This window comes from Chaetura pelagica, unplaced genomic scaffold (genome assembly GCF_000747805.2).
Source record: "Chaetura pelagica isolate M959 unplaced genomic scaffold, ChaPel_1.0 scaffold79, whole genome shotgun sequence".
NCBI lineage: Eukaryota > Metazoa > Chordata > Aves > Apodiformes > Apodidae > Chaetura > Chaetura pelagica.
In genome coordinates this window covers 2,738,048-2,755,722 of record NW_009969339.1, presented here as the reverse complement: position 1 = coordinate 2,755,722, position 17,675 = coordinate 2,738,048, and the positions used below count along the sequence as shown (strand labels likewise).

The following is a 17,675-nucleotide window of genomic DNA, read 5'->3' as shown; positions in this document are numbered from 1 at the left end:
ATGAATGCAGAAGTTTGGAAAGGTAGAATTTTCCTTCCTTAAATTCCAGGTAATTCTTATCTGGATATATGTAAAGCTAGATGTTAATTAGCATGCCTTTTAGTTGCTGCTTCTGAAAGTTCTAAAGGTACTTATGAAAAAGAAGAGGTGAAAACTTTGGTTATGGCAAGTAGTTGATTCAACTATTAAGTTTCTTGGTAGGGGTTGTATCTAAAAGCAATGATTTAAGAAAGCTCATTTTTAATTAAGCAGGGCTTACTGCAGGAGGGATTGGACTAAATGACCTTTAAAGGTTCCTTCCAATCTGGACTGTTCTGTGGTTCTATAAATCTGTGTAAAGGCTTTTGTTAGACACATTTTAATAACACTTTAATGAGAAAATGCCTTTAGATGTGCTATAGCATAAGTACAGTTGGTGAAAACAAAATAGATTATTAATGCCTTGTAGCACGTTTTGTTAAAACACATTTGGTCCAACTGAGATATTCAGGTATTTTTAATAAGTTGCGCCCTTATTCTGAGCAGCCACTTGTGAACTGAATTTATGTTCTGAAAGTCAAAAGCAGTACTCATTTGCATTGCTTACAGTTGCTATAGATATCATAGGGTCACTAGGATTTAATTTGGTCTCTTATTTTTGAACAATGTGTTCTCAGTGAATGTTGCAACACAAGCTGTGGTTTGGCGGTTTTTCATTTGTTCCGTTTGTGTTAAGGTAGACGGAGTGCGTGTCCCCTGGCCACTCTCCTGCTCCCTTCCTTAGATGTGTTTAACAATTTGAATCTACGCCATTATGTTTGTTAAATAAATGGAAGTTTCATGGAGACTGAAATGCTGGAGTGCAGTAAGAGATAAGAGAGATAACAGAGGGGATTTGGGGAACCCACAAAATAGTATTAAACAGTATTAAGGACAAGTTTAGGGATCTTGGATATGAATTGGAGACAGGGTCAGTGCATGTAATCTTCTTGCATAGGATTTTGTGCCAAGTCCAGACTAGAAGTTGTATATTGTGGACAGTCAGGTGGGAGGAAAAGGCACTGAGAAAATAGACGGAGCTGAAATGCAAATAGGAGAAAAACCCCACCAGTTTCCTGAAAGACTGATTTTTAGTTTGAATAGTTTGAGCATTTTAGGGCAACAGTTTCTCCTCATACCCTCTTCCTATAATCTGTAATATGAAGTTTAAAAAACAAAACAAACTACCAGAACAAAAAAAAACCATTGAACCAAACCAAGAAAAAATACCCCCTTTTTTCCTGGACTGTTCCAAAGGTATCCAGGACACTATTGCAGTTTGTCTTCATAGTGATTTATGAAGTATATGTGAATGCACATGCTTCTTGAAAGCAAGATTCACACAGATAAGATTAATTATAGGGTCTGTTATTCCAGGTTTCAAAAAAAAGATAAAACGAAGCTGCACTTTGAAAAGTCCAATTGGAAGTGACTTTGGCCTGGGAATATGGAGCCCGAAGTGTCTCTGATGGAAGCATGTGCAAGTCCCATCTGATCCTTAGAATGTTCCCTGTGTGGTTTCTAGCTAGATGAGTGTAAAGTAGTTTCTTATTTCATAGTCTTTTTACCCCACATGTGTTTGAAAACAAAATTTAGCAAACTGAGAGAATTAGGCATTTTTGGTTTCTTCCAGCCATAAAACATACAAGCATGGTTGCCAGCCAAGAAGCCATTGAATCATTGTATACTGGGGTCCTCTCAGGCTTGCCTGCTGTTACCTTTTCAGGTCGAATGAACCCCATATTTTAGGCATTTTAATAGCAGCTAGGGGATTTTACTTCCAGCCTTCTATACCTTTTTTTTTTTTCTATGTAAAGCTGAAAGCCATGTGTGTTAGGAAGGCATGACTTCTATATTGCTAAATCTCTAGAAAACGTAAAAAATATCACAAAGTTTACAAGAGTCATCTGCTATACCTCTCTTAGAAGCCTTAGCATTTTCATTGTAATTGATTATTTTTTACGACTCACTTTTAAAAAACAAGGTGTTTTGTGAACTCCAGATTGTAGTAAGCCTGTTTGCTCAGTGGCTTTGTCTCCAATGCTCTGGGGACTTGCAGTGGTGCAGCCTGCTCTTCCCTGGTACCTTGGCACCTTTTCCCTGGGCTGCAGGCACAGTGTCTTCAGGCCTCTGGCACTTGCTTTCCCATGTATTGGCCGTGGCAGTTGCTTCTGTAGTGTTATCCTCCTGGCCTTTCACCTGCACAGTGTCATTACAGCAGGCTCTCTCAGAAAGAATGCCCTGCAGTGTGGGAATCTCCTATTTTCCCCCCTTTGGGTGTAGCTTTTGGTTTATGGCAGGGGATGCAATAATGTGCCTGCACAGAGGTTAATGACTGGCAGGCTCTGAGTCAGCAGCTGCCCTGTTCAGCACACACTTTGGTGAGTCAGCAGCTCTGTGAGTGAGAACAGCCAACAGAGTTTTCACCAGGAGCTGATCAGGTAATTTTGTCACTATGAAGAAAAATATTGTGTGGAAGCCACTTGCTATGTTGGACAAGAGCCCACTCATTTGGGGACCCCCAGCATCTCTCACAAAGGAGAGTTTCCATTTTTCCTCTCCTTCCTCTTTTTTTTTTTTTCTTCCCTTAAACAACTTTCGCCATTGGAATTACTTTTAGTTACACAACCCACTAGTAAATCTTGGCACATGTTAACCTGTCTCACCATCCTTTCTGCAACTACCTGTTCTTCTTGAAGACTTTCAGATTTGCAGTGCCTCATTCCTCCCTCTGCCTTTCCCCTCCCCAATCCCCTTTATTTGCTGATTTGCTCATTAAATATTTCAGGTGAGGTTACAGCCAAGATGCATGGAACAGTTATATAGACGGCTATTTTTGTAAATGAAGGCCAAAGGGATAATTATGGCCGTGTAATCCTCTGGTATGCTGTTTTTAGTAACAGTTTAGGCTGCTGTTGTAAGGACTTGGATTAGATTTAGTAGCAGTATGCCAACAGCTGATTGTTTGTTGTTTGGGTTTTTTTGTGGTATGTTTTTTTTTTTTCTGAGTGACAAAACACTTGTAGTTTTAGTTAAGGCTTGAGTATGTTTTAGTCCATTCCAGAGTTGAGTAGTGTTTAGGTGAAAACTTAAGTAATGGTGCAGTTTGGTATTCTGAATTATGTATCATCAAATATATGAGTGTATTGCTGTACTGTAACCTATGTGTAAGTAGCATGTGAACATGCATGCATCACCCAAATATGGACCAAATATTGAAGGTCTGATAACCTTTGTTGGATTCTTCCTCTCAGTTCCCTTTTTCTATTGTAAAATGGTCTGGGTTGCCTCAGAAAATAAATATTTCTTTATAATTCCTTGCAGATTCCTGCTTCAATGTCTTGAGGATCTTGATGCCAATCTACGGAAACTGAATTCACGTTTGTTCGTTATTCGTGGGCAGCCAGCAGATGTTTTCCCCAGACTTTTTAAGGTAAATGCCAACTTGCGGTTGTTGTTTCTGTCCATAAATATGATTGACAAACTGATTTCAGCTAGATGTTTTTCTTGTACTGTATACTTCAATGCAAGTTATCTGTGCAACTAATTAATGGTCTCCTTGTAGTTTCTCTTCAGGTTTTTTTTCTTAATTTGGGTTTTTCCTCCCTAATGTGTGTATCAGTAACTGAACTGAGTTGCCTTTAGACTTTACAGTTTTTATTTATTTTGTTCCAGAAATGGAACTGTTTTCTAATGGTTTGCAAAGTGTAGGTATTGTATATTACTAAATTTTCCTTTCCAGGTTCCCTTTGAAATACTTATATATAATATTGTGCATATGAATCTAGGTTCAAAGCCTAACCTGTAAAAGCAATGTTTTATTCAGGCCAAATATCTGCTGTGGTTGATTTTTGGCCATTAAAAGTTGTTTATTAAGCTTTTTTGCTGGGAGTAGGCTTGGTAAAAGGATAGTGCAGGTAAAAAACAATTTCTAGTCAAAGAAGTTTAGGGCTTTTGTGGGAAAGGGTCTTATTATTGAGAAAATTAAAGTTGTGCAGAATTGTTTGCCTTCCATGGATAATAGTGTATTTATGGTAAGAATATTATAATAGGATAGTAACAATGAAAACCTTGCAGATTGATTTTAAATGCTTTTACAGAATTACTGGATTGAGGTGACTGAGATGAGCAAGGCTGAGGAAAAAAGATCTATTTTTTCCAAAGAGACAGTCTGTTCAGGATTTTTATTCCCAAGTTCAACAACAAGCTGAAACTTCAACCAAAACTCAAATTTCCATCTTCGTTCTCTTGCTTTATTTGTGAAATGCTAACGGGGTGATATTTGGACTGGTCTTTCCTTGATTTCCCCTCAGCAAAGAATTTCCTGTTGGGAGTATTTAGGCAGTAGTTGCTGCTTGCAACTCCCCAGATATTCAAGCTTGTTATAGCTGCCTGTCAAATTTTGCTTGATTTCATTTTAATACGGGCAAAGATCTTGCTGTGGTGTGTGTTGCCTTTGGGATTTGAGTGACCTTTGACTTGTTTTCTTAAGTACTTTAATGGCTACTTTGACAGTTCCTGTTTCAGATCTTGCTACCAGGCTGATCTTTCTATGCCTAACAGCACTAGACTGCTGTGTTTTCAGAATATTAATTTAAAGGCTGAGAAGGTAATGTAAATAACTTGCCTTATAGATAGTGTACTGCAGTCAGAAAATAATGTTCACATCTATGTCTTTATTGTGTATTTGCTCACTGAGGGTGTTTTTGGGACATCCTTTAAGAAATAAGATATCCTCAAAGAAATAAGAGGCATGGTTGAAGCTATTGAGGACTTCAGCATTTGGCTGAAGACTACCTGGAACATATATCTATCTCAAATCATTAATCTCCTAACCTCTTTAGCAAGAGCAGTAGCTGTACATCAGACACTCACCATATAGTGAAGGGCATATAACACTGAACCAAGCTTTTCGGATCATCCTCATTAGATGTCTTAAGGATGAGTGGTGATCCTGACCCTGAAGAACCCCGTGTAGATGTTTTTTGGCTGGGAGAAGATACCTTTAAGTAAATAATGGTAGGAGGTAGTGGAACTTCTGCAGAGCCTTGTGTCAGGAGCCCTACCACAGAGTAATGTTTCACAGGTGTTTTTTGGTAGGTCTCTCCTTTTCACAGGCTGAAGGACAATTCCTTCAAAAGGCAGAGCACTGATCTATCATTATCCTTGCAAAAGACCTCAAGGACCTTCAGGGTCTTTTGTGTGTGTGCATGACTATTTGCTTTCCTCTTTCCAGTCCTTCAGAGCAGCTTTGCTTCCCTGAAGACACTGGGATTCAGTGTCACATGTTTTCAGCACTAGTAGCTAACAGTTTGCTGATAGTACTAGGCTGTCATCCTCTTAGAGTAGTACATAGAGACAGAATATTTTTACCAGGGGACTTTCCTGGTCTTTGCCAAGTTCCTTTAGTTTTGTTGTTTGGGATTTTTTTGTGTTTGGGTTTTTTTGCTTGTTTGGGATTTTTGTTTAAGTAACTTGAGGGTGGCAGTTCCATCTGACTGCAGAGATGCAACTTCCACTGGTAGCAAGCACCCAATTTGGACCTGTTAGTTAACTTGAGCCAGTTAAGTTTTGGTTGATTCTTGCCTCATTCTTTTCAGTTTGTCCTTATCTGCTCTGTGTCTCTAGCTCTTTGGGACTGGCTTGATAAAGGAAATAGAATTGGAACAATTTCTAATTCATTTAAATGCATCAGTGTTGCTAAAAGCATCCAGCAACATGTGCAAAGCAGTTTGTGTCTATGCTTCTTCTAAGTGCCTAGTTCATGCTGATGTGATCAGGGTATATTCACATCATGTAGCACTTGGCCCCCTTGGGGACATAGCTCTGGCTCTTGGGCATAGTTTTTATGGTTTTGTTTTCAATATGCCAGAGGAAAGAAAGATTTAGAACCTGTCAGACATTGGTTTTACATTATGAAACAGGAGATAAATGTTGTATGAGGGTGTAGGAGGTTGCTTGAAGATTCAAGGCTTGTTGCATCAGTCTTGGCAAACTCAATGATGGAAGAAGCCAAGCCTTCTTACAAAGAGCAAGCACTCCTTGGAATTGCCTATCTTCGGGGCTGCATCTGGACTTCATCTAGGAAAAAGCTGGAGAGTCCAGCAGTGAAACAGCACCCTAGGTGAACAGCTTAGAGTGCCCTCTGGCGCTCGCATAAATCTAGTTCTCTGGCATAGCCTGGCTGGAGTGTTTTAAATCAACTGAATAAGATTCTGAGGGATTACAAAGGTATTTCTCTGAGTTTGATTGGCAGGATGGCTTTTGAAGATCATTCTGTGAATACTTCATCTTTCCATTTTCCTAATGTTGCAGAAGCCTTAGCCATTAGTGATCCCTTTCTTCATTCCCTCCCCCCTACACTTACTACTGCTGACCTTGGTAACGGCATCTGTGACATGAAGGATATTAGACTTGAAAGCATTCTCTTTTTAGGAGACAAATTTTTAAAATTTATTTTGATATTTTGGAGATTGTCCATTCTTTTGGATGAGGAGTAGTTTAGAGAAGAGAAGGAAAATGTTTGGGGGGGGGTGGGGTGGTTATTTTTTACCCTGTACCCCCCTAGCAAAATTTCAGCTCTGCTATGGAACCTGACAGGCATATGCAAAAAGCTTTTCTGCAGAGCAGGACACTGCTGCTGATTAATGTCCAGAAGACAGCCTCTGTCATCTTTCACCTTTGTTGTGTTTCTTAAGCTATGTGGATCCTATGGTTAGAGTTTTCGGCATTGGCACAGTTGTTGTCCCATTTCTGTGTCCACCATTAGTGGGCAGATAAGTAGAGGCTTTTTTACACCCGATTCCTACTTAGGTGCCAAAATACTGTGCTTTGTTTTTGTGAGTCTGAGTGTCCAAATGTGTTTTGAGCTTTTGTGTATGTCTTGCGCTGTCAGCAGGTAATAGCTGGTATTCTGTCCTTTCCCTGTCCTTCCTGTTCACCTTTCCCTCGCCCTCCATCAAGAAGCTGACTTGCTGAAGGATCATGTTTTTGTTCTGTGTTGCAGGAATGGAATATTGCAAAACTTTCTATCGAATATGATTCTGAACCATTTGGGAAGGAAAGAGATGCAGCCATTAAGAAGCTGGCAAGTGAAGCTGGGGTGGAGGTCATTGTTCGAATTTCCCATACATTGTATGACCTAGACAAGTAGGTTACCATTACATCTGATTTTTAAAAAAAGAGAAAAAAAAAAGTATTAATTGTATATAATATTTTGTCAGATATCATGTGCTAATCCGTATGCAGTTGTTACATTGTCTACTGTTCTCAATATCAGACTTGGAAAAAAGATAATTTTTTTAATGCAAATATCATAGTCTTGTAGGTGATAGGGAGGTATCTTTATGTAGTTATGATGCTGATCTGATGCTGCTTTGCTGATCTGTATTTTTCTTTGCCTTGAGCTGTCCATATTCATTGCTTCCTTGTTCTTGAGGGACTTCCCTCAGCTGAGGAGTGAAGAATAATTGAATAGGTTATAAACAGTTATATGTCTCCCTAGTGAGGAATAAAGGGTAGTAAAAATAAAGTCCAAACTGTCTGGATTACTATGTATAACTGATTTTATACAACATGCTAGATACAGGTAAGAAGATATTTCTGTCTGTATATAGTTGTGTATATTATATTAAAATAAAAATAATGATTACATACTATTGTCTGACACATTTATTTTCCTTTTTTTTAAAATTAAAAATATTTTTTTTCAATCCAGAATCATAGAATTAAATGGAGGACAGCCTCCTCTTACTTACAAGCGATTCCAGACCCTGATTAGTAGAATGGAACCTCTGGAGATGCCTGTGGAGACTATAACCCCAGAAGTAATGGAAAAATGTACCACTCCAGTTTCTGATGACCATGATGAGAAATACGGTGTCCCATCACTCGAAGAGCTAGGTAGGTTCCAAGATTACTTTGACATTGTGAAACAAGGAAGGTGTAGTCTACCACTAAAACCGTGGTACTTAAAATAGCCACGAGAGAGGTTCTACTTATGGTTAACTCTTAAACAAATACCATTTATCACATACAAAAGGGCAAAAAAAGAAGAATCAGTGCCATAAATTTTAGTTGTTTTCTTTGAAATGGGAGGTCAAATAGCTCGAACTACAGTTTGTACTGTTTGGCATCTTGCAACACAGCCGTTTTTCCATGGTACCACGTAATCATTAAGCTAATAATAGCTTTTCATACTTCATTTTGTGTTACATGCATTTGGTATCTTTGTTCTTCAGGTCATTAATCTGTCATTTTACAAGGTAATTAAAAAAACCTCTTGTCTTGCAAGTCCCACAGAAGTTAATAATACAGAAAATATTTATTCTAGAAGCTTCTTTAAGAAATCTCTGATGTTTCTGTAAATTCATTTTTAAGAAATAGTATCAAGTTATTGTTCCATGAATCTCTGCCTCTCTCTCCTGTTTTCCCACGCTCCCTCCAAAATACAAGCGAATGTGGTACAACTTCCAAATAGTTAACAAAAGGATCTGGACAGCTTTTGACTAAGCTGTGTCTGCACTTTCTAATCCATTTGAACTCTCATACAACAAACCTTGCTTTAAAAGGCTTTTTAAGAAGAGATCTCACCATACGGTGGTTAAACTAAAGTTGGATGTGTTATATCCTACACCTGTTGAACTATCTTTTCATCTTTCTTTTGCAGCTCACCTCTGTGTTTATCGTCCGGTTGACAATAATCCTCACCTGTTGTTTAGTCAAGGTCAATGAAGCCTAGGAATGTTCTGAAGATAGCACTCGTGCTTATATCTTGATGGAAAAAGTTTTTAGACATTCTCTAAATTACAATAGCAATTCTTGCTTCCTAATAGTAACTGAAAAAAAAAAGTTGTTTTTTGGGAGTAGCCCACATATTGCAGAGCTGAGAACTTAAAAATAGCTTGAAAAATGATAGGTGCAAAAAAAAGAATTGGAATTGAAGTAAGACCATTTAGCATATAAACCTTGTAAATTAATGTAAAAGTAAAAATTGGATTTTGGTGCAAATTAGAGGTATTGAATGTGCTTTGATAAGACTTGGTTGCATACTGTTTAAAAACTTGTACTTCGCTTTGTGCCCAGCTTAGGGTTATTCTCAAGATACAATAAATGTAGTCAAGCATCAATATGCTAGAATTTTGTTGCCCTACGGTTTAAAGCAAACAAAGAATTTCCTTGTTTCAATTTGTTTTTCAGGTTTTGACACAGATGGTCTGCCTTCTGCAGTATGGCCAGGGGGAGAAACAGAAGCTCTCACACGATTGGAAAGACATTTAGAACGAAAGGTATGCTTTGTATGATTGCCAGGATAATGTATCTGGGAAGAAACATAGTTGCTCTCTGCCGAATAGTTGGGCAAGTTTTAAAAAAATCAAAACCTCAAACTTGAACTCAAGGCCTGGATGTAAAGCAAGTTGCTGTTTCTCAGTTATGAAGCTGGATGTAAAGCAAGTTGCTGTTTCTCAGTTTTAAAAGATGATAGCAGGTTGTCTTCAAATTTGAATTTTAGAGAAAGTCTGCTATACCATTTTTTACTAAAAAGATTTAATTATTTTTTTTTGGAGGTAATTTTACTTGAAACATACTTGTTATGAATTTGGAGCGGAGTTCCTCTAAAAGCTAACATGCTGCTAGTTGTCTAGGTTTCCTCTGTGTTTAAAGGAAAGGGATAGTTAGTTCTGGAAGACAATTTTTGCCTTCTGCATGGAGATGAATTACCTTCTAGAGATTCTGCTGATTCAAAAGGAACCACTTGATATCATAGGTAATGTGATCATCTACCCAGTGTCTGGATTCAGTTATAGAGAGTGTGTGATTTTTCCCTGTGTATTTACAGGTTGCTGCCTGGCCTGTAGTCTGATATTGCTGTGTGGTTTTTGTGTTGTTTCTTGTTTTTTTGTTTGTTTTATCTTAAGGCTTGGGTAGCAAACTTTGAAAGACCACGAATGAATGCAAATTCCCTTCTGGCCAGCCCTACAGGGCTCAGTCCCTACCTTCGCTTCGGCTGTTTGTCCTGTCGTCTCTTTTATTTCAAGTTAACAGATCTGTACAAAAAGGTATAATTCCTATATAGTCACCTACACATTCTTAAATGTCACTATTTTTCTTGCTTCTTTTCCTGATGAAGTGTTTTCCTTTAATGATGATCTTCAGGTAAAAAAGAACAGCTCCCCTCCCCTCTCTCTCTATGGCCAGCTGTTGTGGCGTGAATTTTTCTATACAGCGGCGACTAACAACCCACGGTTTGATAAAATGGAGGGGAATCCTATCTGTGTTCAAATTCCATGGGATAAAAATCCGGAAGCTTTGGCCAAATGGGCAGAAGGCAGGACAGGTTTTCCTTGGATTGATGCAATTATGACACAGCTTCGTCAAGAAGGTTGGATTCACCATTTAGCCCGGCATGCTGTAGCATGCTTTTTGACTCGAGGTGACCTCTGGATTAGCTGGGAAGAAGGAATGAAGGTATTGTTTCTTATTCTTGAGTTTCTTAAAGTGCCTGTTAAAGTTTCCAGTAGTCATTCTAGAATTCTGGAATTGTTGTTACTGCGTGGTGTCAGCTGAATTTTAAACCTTAAATTGTGTCCAAAATTAAGTCAGTTCTGATAAACCAGGGGTGCTGAAGTTTTGCCTATTGAATTACTTTTTTATTCGGATATTAGTATGTTTCTTGCAGTCAGAATGGGTCTGCAATTCTTTTAATTTTGAGATTTCTTCCTAAGACTTGGTGAGTAAACGTAGATTGCTCTTATAATTGAAATTTCTTTCTAGTCATACTGTATGAGCAGTTTCTGTTCACACGTTGCATCTGCTTCTGCACAGAGGGAAAGCACCATGGGAATTAAAACTAAAACCTGAGAATGCCTTTTCAGCAATTTCTGTCCCTTCACCCTATGTGAGAAGTGTGAGTAGGGACAACATGATTTGGCTAAAGTTTCAGTGCAGCTAATTTCTATGCAAGTATCCAAGAGAGACTGAAGTTTAAACTACAAATGTCAGTCTTCTGAAGAAAATAATTGAATAATTTAATCTCAGATTAGAACAAGTTTTACAATTTTAGAAGGGTAGCACATCTTCTACTGGGCAATGATAATAAATTAAAAATAGGGTTTTATTTTTGAGATATAAAATTTACTTGCTGCCAGGATTTTGGCCTCATATTTTTCTATGTATATAATCTTACAAAATGTCACCTTCCTTAACAAATCAGATGTAAGCAAACATCTTTCATTAAAAAAAAATAAAAAAATTGTCTTGGTTACACAACAACATAAGCTGCTTTAGAAATTTTCCTTTTGCAGTTCAGAGATACAAGACATTGAAGATGCACATACATAGGTAGTTCAGCCAAACAACAAAGCTGTGTATTACAGGTAAATGCCAACTTGTTCTTATTCTTTAAATCATATTGGTATACGAAGGGCCCAGACCTGTGCAGTGGAAGGAGGTTTCATTCACACGACTGCAGCTGGCAGAAGCTAATCTGGCTCCGTGGTGATGTTACTTCCCAAGTCTTATTGCAGCATCTAGTGGAGCAGTTGTGTGCTAACACTTTGTGTTCAGCTGAAGACCTTGTTACATTATCAGTCACTTTCTATTTCAAATGTTTTTTTAAAGTGTTTTAAGGTAACTTTTACTTTCTCAAAACAAACTTTTTTTTTTTTTGCCAAATAGTTGCAGATAACTAGACAAATTTTTTAAACATTTATTCAATGTATACTGTGGAAGGAGTGTCTTATTGCATATTTTTGGAGAGAGAGCGAGCCTTGTTTAATGGCATTACCTTATTTAGATTTTTTATGGGAACAATATTAGTTGAAGTTGGGTTGCAATAGTAAGATAAGTTTTAGGGTCTTAACATGACAAAAGCTGATGGCTTATTTGGATCATTTGAAGACAACAAAATTTGAAAGGAAAATCAGAGCTTGCAAAATATGTATTAAATAAGTACTCATTTTGGAAACTGTCTCTGTGCACTTTTATAAAAGGTACTTGAATGCTCTTTTTCAAAGAATAAGACTTTTCTTTATTTCTTGTTAGCCTGTGTTGCTAAGAATCTGACTGAGCAGAGAATCTTCTTTTTATACAAGTTACTATTGTCTGTGGTAATATTTAAAAAACAATTGGTGCTGGACCTTGGAATGTTTCATAGCTGTTGAGCTCCAGATTTAAAGTAAAACCTTCACAAATCTTCAGCTTTCTCATTGGTTATTTTTAACATAATAGGGGTAGCAGTTACCAGATAAGTCCCTTTTTTGTCTTCAGGCCAGAGTTCATTATCTGTCCCACCATTCTTCAGCACACCTGGTGGTTCATATACCTCCAGGAATGTAAGTGTGCATTCTCAAAACTGTGATTTACGAGATTAACTATTTGCCTATAAGAATACACCTTCTGAATGTTTGTGCTACCCTGAAACTCTTGAATTCTGCTCTCAAGACTCCTTGCATGCTTGAAGAAGACCATGCAAGTTGAGGTATTCAGACCAACACTTTGAGTTTGAAACATGCTTTGTATGATCCCTGTTTTCTGGAAGTTTGCAAAGTTTAGCTGGTTGTAAGGTGATGAAGCAACACTTCTGAAAGCAACAAATGCCACTTGAAAGCAGCCAGGCTCCAGCTATCCTTCGGGGGGTTATTTTTAAGGATGTGTTTGTGCAAGAATGTGTAACTTTGTGGTTATAGCTTTCTGAGATGTCTACAAGGTTTTTTACAGGTTAAGAGTCAAACAGGCTGTCAGACTTCTGTTCTTGAGTTTGGCATTTAGGTAAGTATTTGCAATTGCATACCAAGCGTTCTGTGAATGTTGCCAGGTAAGAGAGAGTGTTGAAGTGCTGCGTTCAAGAGCTGAGTTTCCTCTGCTGAATTCAGAAAGTTGGAACGATTCCTGAAGAAATAGATGCCTTGAAGGTGTGCTGTGTTCATGCTAACTTGTTGATCTGTTTTCTTAAGGTCTTTGAAGAGCTCTTACTTGATGCAGATTGGAGTGTGAATGCTGGAAGCTGGATGTGGCTGTCTTGTAGTTCCTTCTTTCAGCAATTTTTTCACTGCTACTGTCCAGTGGGTTTTGGCAGAAGAACTGACCCAAATGGGGATTATATCAGGTAACTCACAAGCCAGAAACTGCATCAATTTATGGGTGTTGCTTAAAGTGTCAAGTGGCTGTATACTCCAAATGACCTATTCTTTTGTTTTTTTAAGACGTTATTTGCCAGTACTTAGAGGTTTCCCTGCAAAATACATCTATGATCCTTGGAATGCCCCAGAGAGTGTCCAGAAGGCTGCAAAATGTGTTATAGGAGTTAATTATCCCAAACCAATGGTAAATCATGCAGAGGCAAGCCGTCTGAATATTGAGAGGATGAAACAAATCTACCAGCAGCTTTCACGATACAGAGGACTGGGTATGGTTATAGGCTGTCACCTTTATTTATTTGAAGACTTCACTCACATTCTAGCAATTAATAATATTGTCCCATAGCAGTGGTAATGAGTTGTGAGCTCAGTGTGGTGACCAAGGTTGTGTATCCAAATAAACTAACATTTATGTGAACCAGATGTAACCAAGAGAGAGTAGAAAGGGTTCAAGTGGAGAGCCTCTTTCCAAATCTTACCTGATTTTTTTTTTTTTCTGTGTGTTTCTGGAAGTTTTTGGTTAACCTGTGTCTTTTTTGTGTTCTGATACTCTAGTACAGAGAGGTTTTAATACCAGTGATTAGAAAATGATAGTGATTCTTAACTTCAAACATAATGTATTTGCATTTGCAAATGCTGTTGCTCAGATAGAGGCCAGTGCATCCTCAGATAGCATTCTTCCTGGTTAGGAAAGACCATTCTTAATCCAAGAGATTAACCACATGCACTTGTATTGCTCAGAGAGGTGTGAGCAGTCAGTATGTTCAGATACTGGATATTGGATCAGGATGTAGTTATGCTTCAATGCAACGTAGCAAACACATATAGCTAACGATTATTGGAAAAGTTATGCAGATTATGATGTAGAAAATGCCTGTTAGATAATTTTGAACTAAAATTACTTGTGATTATTATGATATTCTCTTATTATAATGGTAAATCACCTGGGGTGAGGGTGGAGAGTTGACTACCATGGAAAAAAAAGCATGCTGTGCTTATTGTTGTGTTTGGTTGTGTTTTGCTGACTTTCTTAATGGTTATGTATTTTATTTCATTTCTTAGGTCTTCTTGCAACAGTGCCTTCGAATCCAAATGGGAATGGAAATGGTGGCCTAATGGGCTATTCACCAGGAGAAAGCGTTTCTGGTTGTGGCAGTACAGGAGGTCAGTCCAATTCTAATGCACTTGACATCACGTATTGTAAGAAAAAACTGTTTTCATAAGACAGTCTCCAGTGCAAGTCACAAACATTTGCAAATGCGTTCACTAGATTTGGTAGTAGTTGCATATATACACCTTTAGATATTTTTTCTCAAACACGTAAGAATTTTTAAGAGGTTTTTTCCTCTTAGAAAGTATTTATTAACATGTATCAAACAGTTTGATTTGAAAAGCATTAGAATGTTACTTTCTTTTAGATGTCTGCAAGTGTCCTGATATTTGTAATGAGGAGGGATTTGTGAATTTTCAAGGCAGAACTGTTAACTTGTGAAGTTTTCTAATGCTAGCATTAGATTGCTTACTAGACTTCAATTCTACAATAATATCAACTACGATGCAGTGGACAGTATCTCAAAGAACTTAATATAGAATGTATCATACAGTTTTGATGAAAATACTTTAGACTACTAACATTCTTATTGTAACAGACTAGTATTAACTAGTTACTAAGAAAAAAAAACCCAACAGTATTAACATTGTATAAATACATAGTGCATCAACCTCTTGAATACTATGTACACCTTGGACTCCTCATTGTAAAAGGATAGAGCAGAACTGGAATTTTACTATCCTTGTGTTCTCCTTAGGCTTTAGTCAAGGTTAGAAGCGGATTGCAGAGGAAGAAGCATCTTACTAGTCTCAGCTACTACAGTTCCTCTCAAAAGAATTAAAGCCTAGACTCCTTAAAGCTGGGTGCTTGAGCTTTTATTTCTTCTAAGTTCAGAGATTTAGAAGACAAGAAGGGCTTAATAACGTTATGTGCACTCTTTTCTCCTTAAAATGTACCCATATAATTACACTTCTCACATCAGAAATTTATCCCTTTTGTAGGAGGTTACTGTGTATTCATCTGAATTTCCAAGTGTGAATTTGGAAAGACTAAGGCATGAGAGCTTTGGACCTGTTCTGAAATGTTTTGGGGGTTAAAAAAAAGAAAAAGCCATTTTTAAGTCTACCTCTAGAAGAGAGGAAAAAAACCCCAAAATTTTAAATTCCAAAACCGTAATTGTATCTTCTGTTATGTTTAAGTCTTTTTCCTGCCTCTCCAGGAGCTCAGCTTGGAACTGGTGATGGTCACACAGTTGTCCAGCCATGTGCCCTGGGAGACTTGCATACAGGAGCAAGTGGAATTCAGCAGCAAGGTATTATGGCAATGCCTGTCTGTAGAGGATCTCCAAATCCTTGCAACTATGGAAAAACAGACAAAACATCAAAATAGCATGGATAGATTTTTGGTGACAGCTGCTGTATTGAACGTGAACTGACCTTGTTTCTGTTCTTGTCACTTTTATCTTTAAAATGCTCATTGAGAACAGTATTTGTATGTTTTGAGTGAGGAATCACCAGTGTGACTAAACAAAAATGAATAAACATTATCCTAGGGTACTTTAAGTGAAAGATACCAAAAGAAAGCAGTTTGTTTTGTGTATTTGATAGCAAAATTTGCATGTTATCTTTTCCCTGATTTCACTGCCACCCTTTCCATATGTAATGAACTTCCACAGTGTGGATAGTCCCATATTGTGGAGGCAAATTTTCGTTACTTTAACCATACAGAAACTTAAGCTGTGGTTTGTGATATGTCAAAGTTGCAGTCACGTTTAGCATAACTGTTTCTATGCGGATTTAAGAGGTTGTGTTTAATGATGATGAAAGACTGTAATCTGTGTTTTTGTTTAAGCATCCAGAACATAACTTGAACACACAGTTATCTGTTCAGAATAAGAAACCTTGCAACTGATTTTTCGAATTTACACTATTTATGCAGAGTGCTCAGTGTCAAGGTTGCTGGTGGATAGTTTATGTGAACCAGAAAATAGTTGGCATCTTTCTTTAAGTTACTTGCATTTTATATAATTTTTCACAGCTTAGTTAAGCTAAGGATTCTCTAGTATTGCTGTAACAGAACAATAAAAAGAATGAGGGGACTCAGCAGAACAAATGTTAAAATTTATAACAACTTTAAGGTGTTTGGATATCTAACAAATCTGCTTACTGCAAATATAATGCATAAATATGTACGCACTGAACACTGTTCACTGTGCATATATAAGTGCATATGTATTAAACCACTGTAGGAAGCCATAAGGCTTCTTTTTTAAATAAGAATTCTTCTGCATTCCACATGGTTTCTGGCAGCATTTTATTGATGATGGAAATAAATAATTTGGCGCCATTTTGGTGTGAGGAATGTAATTGTGCACTTGCTTGCAGTTCTAAATTTTATTTATTATAATAAATATCTACTGTATCTGAACAGGTTACTGTCAAGCAAGTAGTATCTTACACTATGCTCATGGAGACAATCAGCAATTGCACTTATTGCAAGCAGGTAATTTAAAGAACAACAGAAAAACTAAAATGCTTTTGCTGAATATATAGAGGTGCAACAGAGCCTTAATATAAATACTGATTTTTAAATTATCAGGAAGAACAACCCTTGGTACTGGCATTAGTGCAGGAAAACGCCCAAATCCAGAAGAAGAAACGCAGAGCGTTGGACCAAAAGTCCAGCGACAGAGCGCAAGTTAAACTGGTAAGGTCTGAGACACCTTAAAGGTATCCTGTTAATGAGTAAATTCCTGTCCATGGTAACATTCATATCACTGCAATACAATGGATCCTAAGTTTTTGCTGTAAAAATTTCAATTTCAGGTACTGTATTTAGCAAGCTATACAAAATCCTGGCTCTAGAGAGTTAATGAAGTATGAAGTAAGTAGTTATAAAAATAGAACCAAACCAAAGATTATCAGGTACAGATTGAGGTGTTAGTGAAGGAGACGTGGATAAACTGTTGTTTGACATACATTGGCAGAGCTGCTTATGTAGCCTCAGTTACTCTCTGTTCCTGCTTCTCACCTGAAGTTGTGCCAGTAGCACTGTTTGTGTAGATGTTTGCTGACCTGAATCAGATGTCTAACACAGTTTAAACAGTTCAGGGCCTGGATTAGAGATTTAGTCGTATGGGTGGATTAAGCAGGACATGTTCTGGAGAGGCTGCAGAAAACCTGCAAAATTACGATGCTGTTATTTCATGTAGAGATGTAGGAACAAGAAAGATCTGAAGACTTGAGCAGTTGTTGTTGGTCTTGTAACCTGAACAGGATGCTGGGATCACCAAAGTTTGTCAAGAAAAGCTGTGGTGAAAAGTACTTGAATGTGGAGAAGGAGACATTGCTAGATAGATATGCATGGATGGGCGTGAAAATTTGTAGAGAGAAGCAGTAGATTGAGGAATTTGATACATGTGAAATTGTCAACCTAGAGGTGATAACTAAGTTTTGTGTTGTGAAATAAAG

The 17,675-nt window shown here is 37.6% G+C and overlaps 1 protein-coding gene across 1 annotated transcript; it reads left to right on the top strand.

Annotated features, from left to right (window-relative positions):
* Nucleotides 1-2,881: 2,881 nt before the first annotated feature.
* On the top strand, nucleotides 2,882-17,098 carry CRY1 (cryptochrome circadian clock 1). The gene is made up of 13 exons (XM_010005852.1): nucleotides 2,882-2,889; nucleotides 3,343-3,451; nucleotides 7,025-7,167; nucleotides 7,736-7,920; nucleotides 9,217-9,305; nucleotides 9,936-10,076; nucleotides 10,174-10,485; nucleotides 12,972-13,123; nucleotides 13,221-13,423; nucleotides 14,217-14,318; nucleotides 15,425-15,517; nucleotides 16,636-16,707; nucleotides 16,804-17,098. Exons 1-13 carry the CDS (start codon nucleotides 2,882-2,884, stop codon nucleotides 16,905-16,907), a joined length of 1,713 nt encoding a protein of 570 aa, XP_010004154.1. The 3' UTR covers nucleotides 16,908-17,098.
* The last annotated feature ends 577 nt before the right edge of the window (nucleotides 17,099-17,675 follow it).

Excerpts from the sequence above, each read along its gene's own strand:
- CRY1 (XM_010005852.1), top strand. Across the intron at positions 7,921-9,216 it reads CCCATCACTCGAAGAGCTAG|GTTTTGACACAGATGGTCTG; the intron begins GTAGGTTCCAAG and ends TTTGTTTTTCAG. Across the intron at positions 14,319-15,424 it reads TGGTTGTGGCAGTACAGGAG|GAGCTCAGCTTGGAACTGGT; the intron begins GTCAGTCCAATT and ends CTGCCTCTCCAG.